Raw genomic sequence first — 20,701 nt, forward strand, 5'->3', positions numbered from 1 at the left:
TTTTACTGGCTCGTCCTCTTCAACGTTGAAGGCAAGCGGGGCTGCTTCGTTCGCAGCAGTGCTGGTTTCGCCTTTCTTACCACCTCTCGGTAATTTCCATCAGGAAATGGCACGTTCCCAGAAATCTAATGCAGACTGAAAATCCGTAGTTTGGCTGAACGCCAGTGCGTTTTTTTAATGTTTGCTTGCTACTCATGTTAATAATCTGAAGCACGTTTCTCATTTGCTGTGGATTCTTACTATTTCCCTGGAACCTTTCTAAAAATTTCCTACTACAGAACTTTATGTGTGTAGAATACTTTTGGGCTATCACCTCTGGTTTTACAACAGATTTTTTGAATTAATGTAAAATTTGTCTTTAAGCTATATTTATAACTTGCTGGGAATCTTCCAAAGAAATTATCAAAATTAAAAGTGGAACTTCACAATATTAAAGTGTTTGGGGTTTTTAGCTACTTTTTATCAACAGTTTAGCAAACCAAACTGTTGTTTCACTGTGGTTGTATATCATAGCCATTTTGAGACACTGGATTGAAACAAACTCTATTTCTGTTCAAGTTCAAACATGGACAAGTAGTGGCTCTTCTAACAATAAATTGTTTCCATCATAAAAGTGAATGTCTTCTATGTCAGAATAAAACACTTCTAAATATATTGCACTAGTAACTCAGAATGCCTCCAACTTTTTACGTTTCTTGTAACTTTACTGAATGGCCTGGGCTTCCTGCAGGGAATATTAGCACCTCTTATTAGTTACAGTTGTTATGTTACCACTATTTTCTAATTTAACTCAAAAGCTTACAAGTTTCTGTGTCTAAGGAGAGACAACACAAAACCGGGGACTGAAGTGATCATTTCAGTGCTATTAAATAGCATAGCCTGGATACTTGGGATTAAAGCAGTGCAAACCTCTTCCAATGCGCTAGTTTGATACTGAAAAAGCTGGTTTAATTGAACCGGAATGTGATCTGTTCATTTTTGACAGATGTAGCAATAGACCTATTAAATTTTCTTCCAACTTGCCTGTGATTCACACTCCGTCGTTTCCAAGGTGCCTTTTCAGCCTACAGATACAGCTCCTCCAGGGAGGGAAGTGGGGAGCGGGAAGAGTGAAGGTCGCCATGAGTGTTTGCCAAGCCGTTGAGGTGGCTCTTTCCTGCGCTGATCAATTTCTCAAATTCCTGAATACTTAGAGAGCTAGGAGTGTGATTCCCTACCTAGATTACTACTTGAGTTGGGTATTTAATTTTCATTTAAAAATGAACATTTTCAGATTCTTTGCCTTTGTAGAAAAATACAGGTTTTCATTTTATACAACTTGCTGTTATGCCCCGGAGCACCAAGGTTCTTGGAAATACAAGATTTCTCAAGGATGCAGTTCTTTGTTTAGGACCACGTTTATAAATCATCTATAACCGCTTTTAAGCTCTTTAACATATACTTAAACTAAATTGATTTTTGGGCACTTAAATAAGTGCAGCTGAATTCCTAAAAATACTACCCAGTGAAGGAGACTAAATAGAGACTTTTCTTGTGGTGTGTTTTTTAGTCATTAATGTTCTTTTACAGATGATCATGTTATAAGTGAAAATATTTGAAAGATCAAAAATAGCCAAACCTTATTTCTTTGACCATCCTCTTTTCTGAGTAAGAAATAACATATTATTACTCAGGTCAACCTTCTGATTAAGTGCCGAGTGCTTTTTTGTCTTTTTAAAGCTGTCTGAATAGCCTGGTTGTTCCACGTTGTGTATGATAAAGCTTCGTTATTTCTTCAGTCTGTCACAGTTTTGTCTATTGGGAAAAATAAAGTTGTGCCAACTTGATAGGCGATGGGGCTTTTATTTGGATGTGCCAAGTGTTCACAGGATATCTGAATTGTTTGGATGTCACCAAGTGTTTACCCTTTGGGAAGGATTGAAGAGAAAAATGGGATTAGCCTTCAGGTGGGCATTCTGCTTGGACCAAATGGACCAAATGCCTTTTCCTTGGATTTGTAATACTATGAAGTGGAGTTCATTGCTTCATTAAAGGCTGATTGACGTGATTTTCAAAACATTTCATAGCTGTTCCATTTGCTTCTCATACTGAGAATCTCAGAGATCAGCTTATATTTAAATCCATGATTGGAGAATAACAGATGCTACTAATAGTAGGATACTAATAGCCAGTTATTTCTGGCCGTGAAAGCTGACAGTTGTCTTCACCAGGGTAATGCAATCAGCAAGGAGTCATCTAATGTTAGACTTGTCTTTGAGAACAGTGAAAATACTTGAAACAGCTGGTCACAGAAGTTAACGAGTCAGTGATGAGAAGATCAGAAGTAAACAAAATAGGTAAGAATGTAACAATCTTAAAACGGCAAACTTTGAGAAATCAAACTGATCAGTCTTTCAGACAGTCTGCAGTACAATTGCTGAATTCATTTACCACAAGATGTTTTGAAACTAAAATTTTTTTTAAAAAAAGTGCATGTGGATGAGTAGCAGGAAGAAGAAAAAGTGAACAGATAGATTCTTGTAAAGAATTGTTGTAATGAAAGAATACCACCCAGACTTAAACACAGAAGTGTTTATACAAGATCTATCTCAGGAAGTCCCTAAACCACAGCTCACTGCTGACAGGAAGCTACATCTGGAAGACAACTATTGTACCTTTGCCTGTTTCCAATATTCTTTTTGGAAGCATTCTCTGCTTTCTGACACTGGATAACATATGTTTTAAAATAGTGAAATGAATCACTATTAAAATACTTAATATTCTGTAATATATTTTTCCTGATTCATGGGAAAAGCAGTAGGAAATAGTTGGGTTTGGGGGAAAAATTAAAAAAAAAAAAAAAAAAAAAGAGAAAATTGACAGTACTCTTGAGAAAATCTGATTTGTTCGGAGGGAAAGTTTTGCTAGCAAGCTCCAGACAGCCTCAGAATTTTTTAGACTGTCTCAGTGGATAAGAGAATGCTTTGCACCAGTCAGAGGTGATTTTGGGCATAAATTCCTAAACATAATTCCAGCTGAATTACTGGTAACTTTTTCTTTCACACACTGGTATCGTATTTTGGAAGTTGCTTGGTTTATGCTACTCTTATTTGTCTCTTTTTCTATATTAGGCTTCATTGATACAGTGATAAAAGTGGAATGATTAATTCCAGTGATCCATTAGAATAAGGTTGTTCAGGAAACACCATGGGATTGTTTCCTTCTTTTGGTTTTGGGATGACTAAGTACAAATCAATGATAACATTTTATTTCTTTCATTAAACATGGACTAGAGGAATGGCTGAACGTGAGTTAGTTGAGTTAAACAGGTTCTTTGGTGTTGCAGGTAACTTTCTGAGAAGTCTCAGATGTTTACAGACACTCTTGAGTGGCCTTTTGGATTAGCAGTTCTGCCTCTAAAAGATTTTCTTTTGAGGTCACCAGTGTGCTTGGGTGAAGAGCAGCAAAACTTGCCTGCTCTATGAGGAAAGGCTGAGAAAACTGGGATGGTTCAGCCTTGAGAAAAGAAGGCTTAGGTTAGACCCTTACGCCATGTTCCAGTATTTAAAGGGTGACTACAAAGAAGATAAAAACTCCCTTTTGATTAGGAAAAGACGAGAGTCGATAGGTACAAGTTACTTCTGGGGAGTTTACAATTTGACACCAGGAAAATTTTTCAGAATTAGAATAATCAGCCATTGGAATAGTCTTCCTAGGGCAGTGATGGATTCCCCAGCACTGGACGCTTTCAAGATTCAGCTGGACAGGGTGCTGGGTCATCTTGTCTAGACTGTGCTTTTGCCCAGAAAGGTTGAATCAGATGATCCTTGAGGTCCCTTCTAACCTATTGGTATTCTATGATGCAATGGAAAATTTCTATAGCTCAGTGACAGTCTTTGTTTGCATGAGATGTGACATGCTGGTAGGCTGCTCAGTTGAGGATTTGATACATCAACAGGTAAGAAAATGTCTTTTGTGAAATTTTTGTTTTCTCTGAAGCATTTTAAATCAATTGTCACATTGAAAAGTCAGTTCACTGAAATTGTATTACTTTAATTTCCTTTAAAACTTGTGAATTTTTAACCATGCTGAAATGCCACTGTAGTAGCACTCATATTTCTGGCTGTCTCTGCCAAGAATTAGTAGAAAACACCTGTCGTATTGAGTCACTATTATATTCTTTGTATTCCTAACAGGACTGATGTTACCCATTCGTTTAGTTTAAAGTCTCTTTGGAGAACAGGACTCTGTACAAATAATCGCTGCCATCGTAGACCTGAGAAACCCTGGGAAGGTTCATGAAGTTTGGAAAGATGAGTCTATATCTGTAACACTCACAGAAGTAATACCAGTGCAATTAAAAGGATCAGCACTTTTGTTAGTGATGTGTGTTCTTCCGTAGAAAGACTATTTATTTTCCTTTATTTGTAGAAAAAAAAATTCAAAACTGTATAGAACACTATTAAATATGAAAAATGAAGTGCAATTTAATGGTTTAAGTTAGCAGAGTGCTCTGCCTGAGATAAATGTTTCAGTGGTGAGCTTTTGATTAAAGAAGCAAGTTACAATTATTCTTCTAATTAGTGAATGAAGCTCAGGAAAAAAAAGCAACACTTCCATCCAAAACTACTCTGTGAATTGAACTCAGTTGGCAGTCTGAGGAAGACTAAAACCTCTTTTTTTTTACTAATTTATTATTTGGTGAAAAATAATTAATTAACTCCAAGCTTACTCTTATTTAATGGTGGTTAATATTTAAAAGAACTGAAGAGTTAGATTGAACAGTTTGAGATACATGTACTTATGTTGTGCTTTGACTTTGTTTTTAGTTTTTGTTCTTGTGACACAGAACACAAAATAGGTATGACTGAGAAAGAAAAACGTAAGCATTACACAGTCACACTTGTGGGTAGAGCTGTAGTAAGGAACAGGGTGTTGTCGCACACTTGGGCCAGGACTGATTCTTTCTAAACTCGTCCAAGAACTAGAATGCTCACAGCTTCCGGTTTACCAACTTTCTCAGAGAAAACTAGTGAAAAAAAAATCAATTTTTATACATCCAGTGAATCTTCAGTAAGCTGCCTTATATTTATTTTCCGTTCTGTTTGTTTATTGTAATCTTTCATTTTTAACATATTATAACACTGCAGTATAGGATCCAGTATAAGATACTTTTGAACATCTCAAAATAATTAAAGGCCTGTGTTTCAGAATGTACAAATGAGTACAGGTCGTTAGGGTAGAGTGAACGAGTGGAAATGCTTAGTAGAAAGCAAGCAAGCTATTATATGGTCTGGGAAGGATTTTTGTGTTTAATTGTGAATCTTTTGTTAATAGAGTTTTCTAAAGACAGATTTACTTATTAAAAATACTTAATTATAGAGGTAGTGAGAGACAAGAAGACAGCTCTTCTCGTACTAATGACTGTATGAAACAGATGTGGGCTTCAGGCCTAAATATCAGGTGGCTGTATGAATATCTCCTCATTTCTTATATCTCTCTTTAGTCGAACAGTTGTAACTCAGAGAGTAAGTCCGGTCTAGATGCACGCACTTTGTGTGGCCATAGTAAGACCAGAAACAATTTGATGAACCACTCAAGTGAGTAGCTCAAGGAAGCTGTCTTGGTAAAACACGGAACACATTATTATTGATTTGATGCATCTTTTTTGTTTATGTAAGTCTCTGTTAAACGTTGGTTTTCATTGCTACTGATTGCGGCTTTTCTGTAACAAAACACATGCACTTTATTACAAGATGCACGCTTCTTATTCTTTGACTCCAAAAGCTGAGAGGCGATTTTAGTGTGTGATTTTACACGTTTTACAGATTAGCATTTTTCACTTTCACATTACTGTAAAAGTACAGCGTTTAGTGAGGGCACAATCCACGGACATGTTTGTGAGAGTCGGTGTTGTCTGTGTAGGTTTCCGTCAGGGTGTGTGCAGCGCCGTACGCCGACCGGTTCCACGGCCACGTCAGCACGTTCTGGGGACAGGAACAAACGGCCCCGAAAATGGGGCTCCGAGGGTCGGCAGGGTCAGTCTCCTGCCCAGTGCAGGGCCGGCACAAGGGCTGGGCCAGGTTCCTCCGGACCTTGTCAGGCCAAGTTTTGGAAACCTGCAGAGATGGGGAGTCGCAGTGGTGCAGTGCCTGGCCACTCCTGAAGGGATTTTTGAAGGATTCTCCTTTTGTGTCGTGGTTTTGGTTTTTTTTCTTTTCCCTGGTCTAATTGGAATTTCCACTGCTGCAGCTCGGGTCAGTGGCTTCTTGTCCCATCACAGTGCATCTCTGGGAAAAGTCTGCCTCTGCTCTCTGCAACTCCCCCACACACTCCTGTTCCTTGGGAACAGCCACAGTCCCGTTGGCGCCTCCAGCTGCCTGCCTCCCCGGCCCCGCCAGCCCGGTCCTGGGCATCCCGTCTGCCGCGCGCTCCCACTCCCGCCCGGCTCGGTGTCCCTTGGTGGCCCCTGTCCCGTCAGCGCCTGTCCGGCACAGCGGTGCCGCAGGACTGCTCCGCAGTGCTCCACACGTGGCCAAGTAGATACAAAACCACGTCTTCAGAACCTGTCTGAAAAGGAGCTGTAATTGTTTGGCTGCCACCACTGTGCACGTGGTGGTGTTGCGTTTATAAGGAGGTGCTGCCTGCAAACTGTATGTTATAATCTAACTTAAAAATAAAGCTAAATTTGTGATGTTGCTTTCTTAAAAGTCATAGGTGGCTGAAGAGTTAGTTTTCTCCCTGTGGGTCAGATCAGGGATATCCAAACAGTTGGTGCATTCAGGTTAGCAGCTGAGGCTGAAATAGATGTTGCAGTTTCTGAGAAACAGCGTGATCCGAACCCGTTCTCCTTTTCTGGAGTTGGTGATCATCATTTCTTTTGTTGGTATGGAGGGAGCCAGAAGAAATGGAGCAGTAGAGGAGATGCTCTTGGCAGAGCATGGAATTAAAAATGACATCAGTGCTGGAATTTTGTTTTGACTTCCATTGAATGAATGCTCGGTTTTAAAGACAGTCATGCCTTGCAAGGGACTTGTTTGGGAATGATGTAGTTGCTCATCGTATCCTGTTGTTGAAGCTATTGCTTATGAGTGGAACTGCTTTTGTACTCATGCGTGTACTATAATAATGACAATATTGTTTCTGTTACTGTTGTTACACATTTTTAAAAAATGTATTTGCTATTACTGTAAGTGTTGGTTGGAACAAATCTTTTAATACTTTATGGAAGTATTGTCTTTTTTAAAGTATAGTTGTAAACTGATTTTAAATTGTGTTCTGATAGAGGTAACAGGCTACAAATATTTTTACTTTTTTTTTTTACTAGTTGTACATAATACCATTTGTTGCTTGCAATTACATGTTCTTATTTGCCATGAAGTAAAATAATTTTCAGAATGTTCACTCCAATTGAATTATTTGAGTTTTCATGTTTGATTAATGGAGATAGAGTTATATATTAGAGTTGTGCTATGCATAGGTGTTACAAAGACAGTTTTTGAACCCATGAAGTACATTTGCCTGAATGATCCCAAAGTTTCATTTAGGTGAATGCTGTCTACACTAAAAACTTTACTGAAGTAGTTATTCCAGTGAATATCTCAATTTAGATGTGATCATTCTTGAGGAATGCTGGGCCTCTCACAGAGTATCTGTTCCAGAGTAAATATTAAAAAATAGTTTGTCTATGCTTTCCAGGTATAGACAAGCCCAGAGTGGTAATGTGGCCCTTCAGTACTGTTTTCTGGTTCTGAAACCAGAAAAGAGAGAAATTGATGTTTGGATCGTAAATATACGTGTGATTGTTGGTATGAGAAGTAGCTAGTTTGATTCAGTTAAGAGGTTAGATATGATCTAGAAAACAGCCTGATACAGAACGTCTCTGGGGTTTTGTTTGATATATTGCTATTTCCAGTCAAAAAGTACTGCAGGCCTGCATGCTATGCATACTGTGCTTTTTACTCGGCATAAGATGTAACTCTGTTTCAGGTACAATGTTGGTGGTGATTATCTCTAATTGAAATAGTTATTAATGCATTCTTGCTTATTCACCAGACTAACTTTACAACATATTTAAATGTGTATCTTACCAACTTCAAATTTTAATTTTAGTAGTTGATGTTGCTGAGGGTGAGCTAAAATAAGGTCTGTCTCTCTAGTTGGACATTTTTAGAAGGTCAGTTTTGCTCATATCTCATGATAAAAGAGATTGCTTGAAGTACCTGCTTTGTTTGCGATTAAAATCAAGTGTCAGCTGTCTGCTTGTACGTACATAGCCTTGCAACAACAAATTAGTCCCTATAACTGCTGTACTCCAAACTGTCCTACAAGAACAGATGTGTAGGCATAGGCTAGCACATTTGTCACATTTACCATAGAATAATGGAGTCGTGGCTGGAAGGGACCTGGAGATCATCTGATCCAACCTTCTATTGAAAGCAGGGCCATAGGTTAGGTTATCCAGGGTCCTATCAAGCCAAATCTTGAATATTTCCTGCAAGGGATGTTGCACTTCTCCTCCGGGGAGCCTATTCCATCCAGTATTTAATTGTTCTCGCGGTGAAAAATTTTTGCTTACGTGCAGACAGAATTTCCCCTGTTGCCTCTTGCCGTGTTGCTGCGTATCACTCTGGAGAGAGTATTTCCATCTTCTCTGTAACTGCCTGTTAGATTCTGGAAGGTCCCCTTCCTGCACCTTCGCTTCTCTAGGCTGAACAAACCCAGTCCCTTTAACCTTTCTTCCTGTGACAAGTTTTCCAACCCTGTAGTCATCCTGATGGCCACCCATGGGACTATCTCCTAATTGTTTAATGTCTCTCTTGAGACATTTTGTCATGAATACATTTCTGTGTGGTAACAAAAACACTAAACAAGATACTCACTTTAGTAGTTATTTGGATTTAATTCAATCCATGTTCTGGTGTTTGTAGTACTAGTGTGAATTTTGCTGAGCAGCTTTGCTGGTGTAGCAAGGAAATGTAGACTGTGTAACAAGGCTCAACGTAACAAGAAATGCCTACTCTAAATCCTTGCCCATGAAGCCACACCAGGGAGGAGTTTTGAGATTTGGGTTTAAATATACGTATGCAAATCTACATCTTTGTCCCTGTTGAAAGTGTAAATAATAAGCAGAGGTTCTCAAGCCTATCAAGAGCTGAAAAGTTAGTTGTATAGTTTGCAGTTCCAACATGAAAACAATTGTGGTCCATATTTTCATGTCAAGCTATTTCCAGCAACTCTCATTGTAACAACCACGATTAAAATGCTTTAAAGCAATCTAAATTTTTTTAAGCTCTAATTAACATAATTGTAACTTATTTAAAGAAGGCATCTATTTTTAAAGTTTCCCTTTTTCCTTTACTTATATAAGGATTTGTATAACAAAAATTCTCTTCTTTATATATTTTTCAGATGCTTCTTTTTACTCTCTTTGAAAGACAAAAGTCATGTGTTTTGAAGTAATTGTTTTCCTTTCATGTAAATGAATGTTCACAAAACAACAAATACAGAAAATATATCTTTCAGTTCACTGTGTTGAAGAAATAATATTCCAGAAAGCAATCATAGTAGCTACTTCCCCTTTTAGTAACTTACTAGCAATATCATTACGGGCATTGCTTTTACCTGTCATTTTGGGAAAAAGTTTTTGTGATATTTTAAGTATTCACACTCTCGGTAGACTGATGATATGCAAAGGAAGATGCCAGAGAACGGCGAGAATGGCTGTTTTGGAATTTGGAACTGTGTAAATAAAAATTAGACAAATCTGTTTAATCAAGAAAATTTTTTGTCTTTTTGACTCAGCCACATTCAGTTCTGCATTTGTGCGATGCTGCGTTCTGGCTAGCTGGCATCAGATAGAAGTGATAAGCCAGGTTGTAATGCCACTTTCACTTTCCTGTGAGTGATCCCAGTCACTTGGCCACTGCACCAGCAATATGTATTACAAATCACATGTCATTGCCTTGGCAAAGATTTGTCTTCAGTTGTTTTTTAGAGTACTCCAAGTCCTACCAAGGTTAACCAGTGTATACATTTGGTTTTGCAGAAAATTTTTCCAGCCCTTAGTCCATGGAAAATATCCAGTCTTCTTGAAACCAATGATACCACAAAACTGTTGGCTTTTCTGACTATGAGCTAATCTCCTAGGAATGGTGTCTTTGGTTTTACAGACTGCTGACTGTAGTGATTTGGACTTTCTGCCACTTAGTTAATTGATAAGTTGCTTTCTCTCTGTCCTGTGCTTTATTTAATATGATACAACCACAGTACTGTATGTGGAAAAAGGCTTTCATAAATATAGCTGACTACAAATTGGAAACATATTTTTGTTTCTTCTGGTTTTCCTATCAAACCAGTGTCATTACTGAACTTTTTGGGAGAAAAAAGGGAAAATGATTACTTTCCATAGGTTCCCTTCTGTTATGTGTGCCAGTTACTGTGCGTCTCGTAGATGCTGCTTCCTGTACTCAGATAATGCTCCATACCTAGACGTCCGTGTTACGCTGTAGCATATGTGCATTCAGGGGCTTCTGGGTTGTGGGTATCTTTAGAAAGCGTACATGAGGATAAGTAGGGAACTAAATTTGTTCATCGAAACATTTAACTTATTTTTTTCTCCTCTCATAGCATGTGTTGTGGTTGTCACAGTAACAGTACAATTTACTAAACAAATGTTGAAGATTATTTCAGTACTTGATCAAAATGTTAAGAAAGAATAACAAATTGAAGTCCCCAGGCTAATCTGAAATACATTCCCATCAGCTAATTATTCTTTGTTGTAAAGCAGTGAATGTCTGAGTAACAAAAATACCATACAGCAGCTGTTTCCAAAGTCATTTGCATTTGCAGAATTGCACAGACACTTAGCAGAACACTACGCACTAAAGTTTATGTCAAGTATACAGTAGTGGTCTACTAACCACTCAATTTTTAGCCCTACTGTTTCACAGGATAGCTTTATATCCATTATAAAAAAGTAGGGGGGAAAAAAAAACCAATTGAGAATGATGCAGGTTTTCAATCTTTATCTGCACTGGGTTTTTTACGGTCAGTTTTGCAACAGTGTGTATTTGTGAGACAATTTTAGGTACTGTAAATTTTGGATTATGCCTTGTGCCTGAAAATTGTCATAAACCCCCAAGAGATTTGGAATTCTGAACTGTTAAGAATAAATGGTGCTGCTACTTCTACAGGCTGCACATCATTACATATTTTCTATAAGGAATTTAAACCCCACTTTTGTTAAGTCTTCCCAGCCATAGTATTTATTTTCATAAGGTCTTTCTGACGGGGAAATGCTCTCTCTCTCGTTGAACTCGCGGAAAATAGAGGATAACAATAACTTGCCCAGGTCAAAGAAATGTGTGACAGAACAGAAAATTTGAACCCAGATTTTCTGACTTCTAGGCAAATGCCTTAAAAACCAGATTTCCATTTGTTTCTGGTACTGCTATTTAAAGTAATACTATCCCAGCTTCTCTCATTGGTGTAGCTTTGTTCGTGTGATTTACTGCACTGAAAGTATTTTGTCTTTCATAGCATGTTATGTCAGTCTGTCTTAATGAGGAACAAATCACACACTGTAGCTGTTCATGAAAATTTTAAAGCTGATATGCTTGAGCTGAGGCTCATGAGAACTGTGTGAAGCTGAATAACCACTAATTTCAGAAGGTTTGGGATTATTTTTCTTAAGCATGTGTTCTTAGTACCCATCAACTCCAAAGTATGCTTATTTATTATCTGCTTCAGTGCTATTTTCTCTTTCTCACAAGCTTTGAGTATTGAATAAAGAAATAGTAGAAGAAACTTAACTGTGAATCGAGACATGAATATGCAGACTTAAACACTGCAGTTCTCCTTAAATATTTTTTCAATAAAATTCAGCCTTAGAAGTTGTTGTCTAGTGAATGGAGCACTAAAAATGCATGAGCTGGGTGGCACTGACTACTACATTTCAAGGTCACTTTTTTACTTTACTTCAGTTTTTCTGTCCTTAAACTGTCAGTAATATTACTGCTTCATTTGAGCTCTGCAATAAAAATTTAAGAGCTAGGTATTACAGTTCTTTTTGCCAATTTAAAAATAATCGGTCCCCGTTACACGGTGTGATTTCCATTGATAAATTTAGTTCTGGATTACTTGGCCATGCTTTTCCTTAGTCTGTGTTATTATTTCCATGATACCATAAACTAATGAACACTGTGTTGTCTGCATACAATATCCAGCTGCAAAATTAGTTCTAGTAACAATGGAGAAAAGTCAGTATCACTGGAAAATGTTTTGCCTGTGGAAGCAGCTGCCCATGAGCTCACCCTCTGGAAAATATCCTGATGGCTTCACATCTTAGAGAGCTTTTTTCAGTGCACAGTAGCACAAATGTAAGCCAAGGTTTGAAAAACTAGTGCTGTATGTTTTCTTTGGCATATGGCAACCCTAAGCCTTTCCTTTGAGAAGCAGATCTTACAGTCTCTTGCTGAAGGAGATCATTTTGTGATTCCTCTGAGCAAAATAAACTCATTCTCAGCTATTCCTATTATCACATCATATATATAGAAGAGTTCAAAATGCCACTGTCCAGATGAAGTCTGGTTAACAATAAAAAAAAAATTATAGAAAACTAATCATCCTTCTTGCTTTGAAAGGAGGGAGGGAGAGGAACACTGTTGAAGAGGTGTACGTTGGCGTGTATTTACAAAGAATATGTTCTGTTACAGTCCAGCATGTTACACTCAGTTTAATTTTTTATTGGCATCCTTTAGTTTGGTTTCTTTCTTCATGCACCCCACTACCCACAAAAAGCCCATTTCTTTACACTTTTATTTGGAATTTACAGAACCTGTGCCAACGCCCCTCATCCTTTTTGTTACTCGTGTATTTTGTTGGTCATCAGCTGTATATTTTTCTGAAAAATTTACTGTTTGTCCTGAAGAAATGCTTGCAACTACTGATACAGATCGAGAGGGTGTTTAGACCCTTGATATCAATGAGAATCGCTGCAAACTTGCTCAAAACAGGTTTTTTTGCATTCAAAACTGAATGGCGTGTGTTAATACAAAGAAGTTGGGTTCCATGCAAAAAACGTTATGCTGTTTCATTAGTTCGTTTCAGCCTTAGGCCTGCCTTTTTCTTTCTTATATAATTTGTAAAGATAAAAGTACCATACAACAGAGACCAACTCTGCAAAATACCTGCCTACTAAACATTGGATATCGGTATATTTTTGATGATGAAGATAGCTGACGTTTTGCCTCACACGACTTCTCTATATAATCTGCTTCTTTACCAACCAAAAATGACATTTTGTCTAGTCAACTAGTGCTTGGGAAAAGTGCGATACAAATAAGAACGATCAGCATTCCTAGCAATTACAATAATCACTATCTTTCTGTATTTAATGAGAAATCTGGGCCTAGGCAAGTAACTATGCCATTTTTTTCAACTAAGAAATTCAAAAATAAAAACTTTTTCCTTGTGCTTTTTTAAATCCTCACATAATCAAAACCTAAACGTCATCTCGTATTGCCTCCTAGCAGATGCAGCCTGGCGTGTCAGCCACACGGTGCGGTGATGCCGTAAGGCCGTGCCCAGCAGCAGAGCTGGCGGGCAGCGCAGTGCGGTGCCGCGCGCTGTTCGTGGTGGCCGGAGGCTGCTGTGCTTTGCTGCCAGCTCAGCGCACGCTGCCCGTCCTGTCGCCGGCACTGCCTGGCACTTGTCACTCTCTTGTCCTCGTTACGGTCCTGCGAATTGCCCATAGTAGACGTCAGCCTGTACAAGAGCACATGAGGAGAATCTTTTGTGTCCTTTTCTGAGCGGTGTCATAGAACTCAGCTGCTAGTTATGAAATTTTTCAACACGCAGATCCCAAGCTCTCTTTTCTTAAATGGGCCCAGACCACTGGGACAAATAGTAGCTGGCTGTTCTATTCATTAAAAATTATGCAACTATTTCTGTTTGAAACGCTAGATCAATTGGTTGATTGATTTGTTTGTTTCAGGTATTTATCTCTTGGATTTAATCTACATCGATTCTGCATATCCCGCTTCAGGCAGCATTATGGAGAATGAACAAAGATCCAATCAAATGAACAATATTCTCCGAATAATAGCTGATCTGCAAGTCTCCTGTAACTATGGTTGGTGAATTTTGTTAGACCTATTAAGCCTTAACTGAAATGTCTGTAGTACGACGCTGTGAGAGTGGGTTTTGGCCCTGCGTAAAGGTAGCACAAGAGGCTGGCACCGGTCGAGTTGAACACTAGTGATACAGCGTCCACTTCTGTGCAGTTTCAGGCTTACCAGTAAATTAGGCAAACAAGCATGTTTTTAAATGTTAAGAGCTATAAGAGAAATTGTGCAGAGCTTACTGCTCCATGTGGACTACAAATGATATACTTTCAAGTACTGATGTTATACTTGGTTGTATTCTGCTTCCACCAGAGCCAGTCAGAGAATTATCTTAATATCTTTCCTTTCCTTTGCAGTAAATATGATGTCTTTGGAATGTAGAATGTGTTAATTTCATTATCATTTTATTGTTGATATCCTGATGATATGTTTACAAAACAAAATACAAATATTTCAATCAACAGTTGTTAAATTGAGTGTTAAGCTTTTCCACATACCTCACTTTTTGATGAAATGAGGAACATGAGGGGGCTGCTTCTTTTTGTTAACAAGACTTTACTCTAAAATTCATTTCTGCAATTCTAGCCTGTTAGCAAAGCCTTATGTCAAGAAACGTGCTGGTTTTGAGGTCTTGACAAATACTCAGCCTACTGTTGGTGACCTAGCTTGACTTTTCATTGCTTAAACATGAAACAAGCTGGAAAACCTTGAGAGCAGCTGTACAGTTAAATAATTTCAGAACATTTAAATGCTTTGATTTCAGAGCGTTTTGAATAGAAAAAAAATTAAACCTTAGATTGTGAGAAAACAAGGTGAGAAATTACTTGTGAATGCTTAAGTATCCAGCCCTTGTCCTTTGTTGTCAGCTTTGGTATCATAAAGTATTTAAGGGTAGGGACTAGGCATAATAACGCGTGACTCTGAGCAGCTAGATTGTTCAGCTGTCATGTTCTTATTGGGAGTTTCATTTTGTCTTTGAATACTTCGAATGACAAAGAAACCTCATTATTTCACTGACACTTTCCTTTTTACAGTTTTGGTGACTTCCTGCATTGCTATGCATTAATTTTGAGTGCTTTTGTTAAAACCAGAACAAAAATTAAAATATGGCCTTGAAACAATATTCTGCAATAATGGTTGCCTTTAAAACAGCTGTCTTTATGAGAGCATAAAAGTCAATTTAGATACCACAAGACATGTTTTTGTCCATGCACCATGCGTCAAAGGATTTTTCTGTCATTCTGAACTGAGTGTCTGTCTTTCTTGGTATTCAGCATTGTAATTTTTAAGTCTCTTCACTTCGTGTTCATATGAGAATCACTGACAGCCATGGCTGTGGGCTTTAATTTCCCCCAGAACAGTGAGCACAAAATTCAAGTAGAGTTTGTAGCAAGTTACTCTTTTCCACTTGTGAGATAGCATATGATAAAATTCACTCGCTTTCATGATGATAAAAGGCAGCTGTGTTTTGTTTAACAACTGAACATTAATTTTGCTCAATCAAATCTTTAACATCATCTTAGAGTCAAATTTCTGCCTCATTTATTCTTTAGGAAAGCTCAAATTCTGTTTCCTTTAAGAGAACCATTACAACAAAAAGAAAAACCTGAAAGAATAATTAATCTTGGATGACATGGATGTTCATCTTTTTTTTGTTTGAACACTCCACAGATCATCTTACAACACTGCCCCATGTGCAAAAGTATTTGAAGTCTGTTCGTTACATTGAAGAACTTCAGAAATTTGTAGAAGATGATAACTATAAGTAAGTACTGTTCTTTTCATCAAGTTTTGCGGAATTTAATGGAAAGATCACTTGGCTGTTAATTTGATTAAGAGTTGAACAAAAAGCCATTGGCTGAAGATGTTTTGGGATTTGTCTGATGTTATTAATATTTTATTAACGGATCTGATAATACCAGGATGCCTGAGTAAAATTCAGAATGACAGTCTTCCTTCATGACTCTAACCAGACTTCTAAAATGAAATATCTTTGTAAAAGTTAAAAGCAGATGAAAATCTAGTCTTTATTTTATTACATGATGGTTGTATTCTGGGAATTTTGTTCAGGAACTCTAAAGCCATCTCCAAGATGTCCAGACTTGACTCTATGCTATTGTAAATAATACATAAAAAATATCTTCCAATTTCGAATTCCTATTTTTAGTAAACTGGATAAATCTGACAATTTGGGGGGTTTAAACATGTTAATGCAGTGGTTACAAAAGAGGTGGAGAAGAGCTAACCCACACAGTGGTGTGAAATAGACACCATTGGTCAATATGTGAATGTGCTCCAGTTAAAGGAGGTGATAATCCCTGGCCAATAATTTTGAAAGAACTAGCATGTTAAACATAGGTCTAGCAGCCAAAGTTTTAAATTACTCAACCAAAGCAGATGCTATGCTATATAATTAGCTACTGACAAACATAGTGCCTCTATTTAGGTAAGCAGAATTAAAAGTATTCAAGGCGACTAAATGTTCAGTAATATGATGGAGGTATGAAAGATTTTAGAATAAGTTTTAGAGAGCAAGATTGCTAATGAACTTCTTTAAAACCAGTCTTGTTACCAGTTTTATTAAATACTTTGGTTAAGAACTTTGTCTCAGAATTTGTGTGTACTTAGACCATATGCTAATAAAACCGTGTTGGAAGGGTTCATCAAAGTAGAAGACGATTTCGATATCACAAAGGAAGAATTAGATGGCCTGATGACTAAAATTATAGTGACGCAAAAATGAAAATGTTATATTCTAAAAAAAATTTCTGGTGTTGATCAGTAGATGTTTGCCAGAAGTGAGATGTAGCCATGAAAAGACAAATTCATGCCTACTCCCTATAAAATATAGTGTTTCTATAAAAAACTAAATTGTTAATACTGTTTCAAAAGGAGCTGGTGAGACCTTATGTGCAGTACTGTATGCAATTCTGGCCACCTATGCTTAGAGTGGGTTTAAAAATATGCTGGTGCAATCAGGTCAATAAAGTCTGTCTTTTAACACCAGACTTAAAGAACTAAGTTTGGCTTTAGCCTAGAAAAGGAGACGTTTAGGTAATAGAATCACTATGTATAAAAACAATTGGGAGAAAATAGGGAGGGTAAAGAGCAATTTAAACTAAATTTTAATGGTAGCACAGCACCAATAAATACAAAAATTTAGAAGCCAAGTGTGGAAATATGGTTCCTAACTGTCAGAGTAATGGAGTTCTGGAATGTCTTCTTAATCGGAGTAGTGAGGCAAATAATTAAACAATTTTAAGTTGAAACTTGATCAGTTAATGAAGTGAAGGCTACCAGTTACTGTTTGTGAAAAGAGCAGATTCAGTGAATCAGAAGACTGTATTACTAGTGTGGGGTCATATACATATGACCATAAAGAATGACCTACCCTAGCCATTCTACTTTTCTCTGCAGTTATAGCTGCTCTTGCTGGCATACAGATGCGAAATCCTACTGAGACAGTTCAGGAAAACAAAGGTGTCACCAAAACAGAGACAAACCACATGTTTGAGCATAGCATGAGTCAAGCCATTTGTCTTTTGTCTTTGATTTTGAACATAACTGCACTTGGTGATTAACTCCAGCTGCCAAACTGTTCCACTTAGCTCTGGTTCGGGCCACCGTGCGTATAGTGCTGTTCCTCAGCCAAACCTGTCAGTATGGATTCTTGTGATAAATGTGTGGGGAACTTTGCTTCTCCTGAGAGAATAATTCTAAACGTAAAACCATTCAGACAAGGTATTCTTTTGGAACTTCTCCAAGTATTATCAGGACATACTTCAAACAGAGAGTAAGTGTCCAAAATCTGTCCCCTTGCTTAGGGTAAACTTCAGTGAAAGAAGCTGAACCAGCACAGGGTAGCTCACTGCAAAAGATCCTGCTTGGCTGTGGTTGATGGGTTTGTGCTTTTGAGTCTGGTTGATCACGGATACTAAGAATAGTGATGTTTCTGTAGGAAAATTACTTGGAAAGAAAGAATGTGCTCGTATGATGTTTTTCTAGCAAAATTTATCTGCTTCATGGAATTGGAATTCCTGCCAGAATACTGATGATATAATGCGTATGTTCTTCCTTTTCTCAGTCTCCTGACATTGTATATGTTTCACAAAGAGATGCATTGTGCAATAGATGCATGTTGAACATTAGTGTTGCACACAGGCAGTCCAAGACTTGTCTGAGATTTAAATCTCAGTGTTAAAATTTAAGAAATCATCATTATTTACTAATTTCCCGTGTACTTCCATGCTTCATTAAAATTGCGAACATAGAGCAAAATTAAACTGAGTAGTAATTGGTAAAGGTGGAGAATTGTGGTTAGCAGAGGCTTTACAGCCCCTGGATTGGATTGAAGAAACGAGTCGTGTTGCTTAATTTGATTTTTAGATGGAGTTTCCTGATGATGCATCAATGTTAACAATATATATACAATAGCTTTCATGAACTGTGATATCTTAGGAAAAATAGATTAAAGAAGTGGTTTCTATAAGAATATGATACTATAACATATACTTGGAAAAAACACAAATCATGAGTAATCCAGTTTAAATTTGAAAATCATTTTAACTTCAGCAGCAGCCTTGCTAGTAATGCTGGAAGGTATTCGATGTATCTCAAGGATCATTTAGTACTTTTTCTTTTGTTTTAGTTATTTGTGAGAATTTTTTGATCAAATTTAGCAGTTTTCTGTCTAAGCCTCGCTGTGGCAAGGGAAACCTGACTGAAGTCACAAGAGGTATTAAAAAGAGGGAAAGATTTGATTCCTAGCATAGTAAAGTTGCTGTGGTTTATATACATTGGAGAACTTTGACCTTTTTCTATTGTTTCATCAGAATAAAGCTTTAAAGTCTGTATTCGTCAAAACTCATCACAACTACCCTTAAAGGAAACTGTCATTCCTCTTTCGTCTCTCTATTTGATAAGAAGTTTTTGGATTTTATTTTGAATATTTGATTTCACATTTTCCTCTCAGTTTTCCCTAATGGATCTTCAGTTTCGTAGCATTTTCTGGTCCCGTGCCAGGAGAAATGTAAGCCTTAAAAAGGCAGCGAGTGCTAAGCTTCTGTAGTGGGAAAGAATCTCCTCTCCCTTTCTCTTTCCAGTGACTGCTCTTTTTGAGTCAGGAGCAGCATTAGTCTGCTCCGAAGAGATGCGTGCTTGACCCTTGGCAGGGAGAGCAGCACTATCTCAGTACCAGGCTGCTGGGCAGAGAAGCTTCGATAGTTGCCCTGAAATGTGTTGGCAGGATCCAAACACACGTTTTGCCAAACAAGAACCGCATTTACACTGGAAAGGAAAATTTGGCGTCACTTTATATAAAAAAAGCTTTTCTCTACAATTTTTTTGTGCCAGTCCAATTGCTTGCTTTAGGTTTGTGCTTGTCAGCAAGTAGGAACACTCCAGAAAATCCCTGACAATGATGTCATATCCTAAGAATAATAGATGTTTTCATCTTGAAAGATGAATAAGTGTTGTTCAGCCTCCTCATGGGGCAGTTCAATATATTGTTCATGTAAGGCTATACTCTGTCTCCATTCACTTGCTTAATATTAGCAGAATTGAGTAAAAGTAGTTTTGCTGTCCTAGCAGTAGTTCCATCCTGTACTGGAGAGTGTACTGCCATGAAACAGAACTGTGTTCAAGACTGGCTGCCTGTTCTATTTTCTGCATTATTGTTAGGTTCCTCTTTTCCTGCTTATCAGGAAGGTAACTCTTAAATGAGCTATATGGTGGCACTCAGGAGTATATTTAAGACTGGGTTGGGATAGAGGTCCGGCTTACTTTATAGAGCACATCAGCCCTAACACATTCCAGAAAATATTTTGAGTGTCAGCCTTTAACAAAACAAAGAAGTTGCTTATGTCGTCTTTTTACTATCCAAGAACAAAGCCTTCACATGTTCTCCCTGTGCCTTGTTTTTAAAAGCTTTATCTTAATTCCCAAAGGTAAATTAGTGGTTTGTTAATTCAGTAAATCTCTATGATGACTTTTTTCCTGGAGATTTTACTTCTAGTTTTTGGTTCACCTTCGATTGTTACTGCTAACTCCTCAGGTTTGTAATTTCAGTTTCTAATGGGCAGTTTCTGAGGTTGTTATCTAGGATTTATCCTGATGTGTCTCTTAGCTGAACTCTTGCTGTATGATTTTAGAATGTTGAAATTTCGTATGTCAGCACTAGACATTGCACTAAGACAAGGCTTCCTCACCATGGTAAAGCCAAAGATTTTGTTTTTGAAAAGAATTTCTGAAAAAAAAAATCCTAACAGTGCTGTGATATATTGGATGAATACAGTGACTTGTAAGATGAATTTCTGATCATACACAGGTGCCATCACATAAAAAAGAGAATGTCTTTATGAGTTATGAGTGGTTTATTAGGCATACTGGAACAAAGGTAGTTTTTTAGTTGTAATACTAATGATGGATAGGAATGCTGAATGTTGGTTGTGAGCACATCAGGTGTCGAAGTCTGCACAGAGCTATGGATAGTATCACACTAAGCCTCTGAGGGGCCAAAGGTTCTGACTCCATGAGGGCTATTTGGGAGACATTGCTCACACCGCTGGGGTAGCTACCGGCACGTACAGCGAGGTGAG

General features: G+C 37.7%; 1 protein-coding gene across 5 annotated transcripts in view; it reads left to right on the forward strand.

Annotated features, from left to right (window-relative positions):
• Nucleotides 1–20,701, forward strand: part of RALGPS1 (Ral GEF with PH domain and SH3 binding motif 1) — a 106,659-nt gene that overhangs the window by 59,082 nt on the left and 26,876 nt on the right. For 4 of the 5 annotated variants that reach the window (XM_086625274.1, XM_086625278.1, XM_086625277.1 and 1 more), the window contains 2 exons: nt 13,976–14,113; nt 15,777–15,870. In XM_086625274.1, coding sequence (XP_086481400.1) covers nt 13,976–14,113; nt 15,777–15,870 — 232 coding nt within the window. The remainder of the gene's footprint in view (nt 1–13,975; nt 14,114–15,776; nt 15,871–20,701) is intronic. The other variant, XM_086625279.1, reaches the window with a different exon arrangement.

This window comes from Tauraco erythrolophus, chromosome 22 (assembly GCF_009769465.1).
Source record: "Tauraco erythrolophus isolate bTauEry1 chromosome 22, bTauEry1.pri, whole genome shotgun sequence".
NCBI lineage: Eukaryota > Metazoa > Chordata > Aves > Musophagiformes > Musophagidae > Tauraco > Tauraco erythrolophus.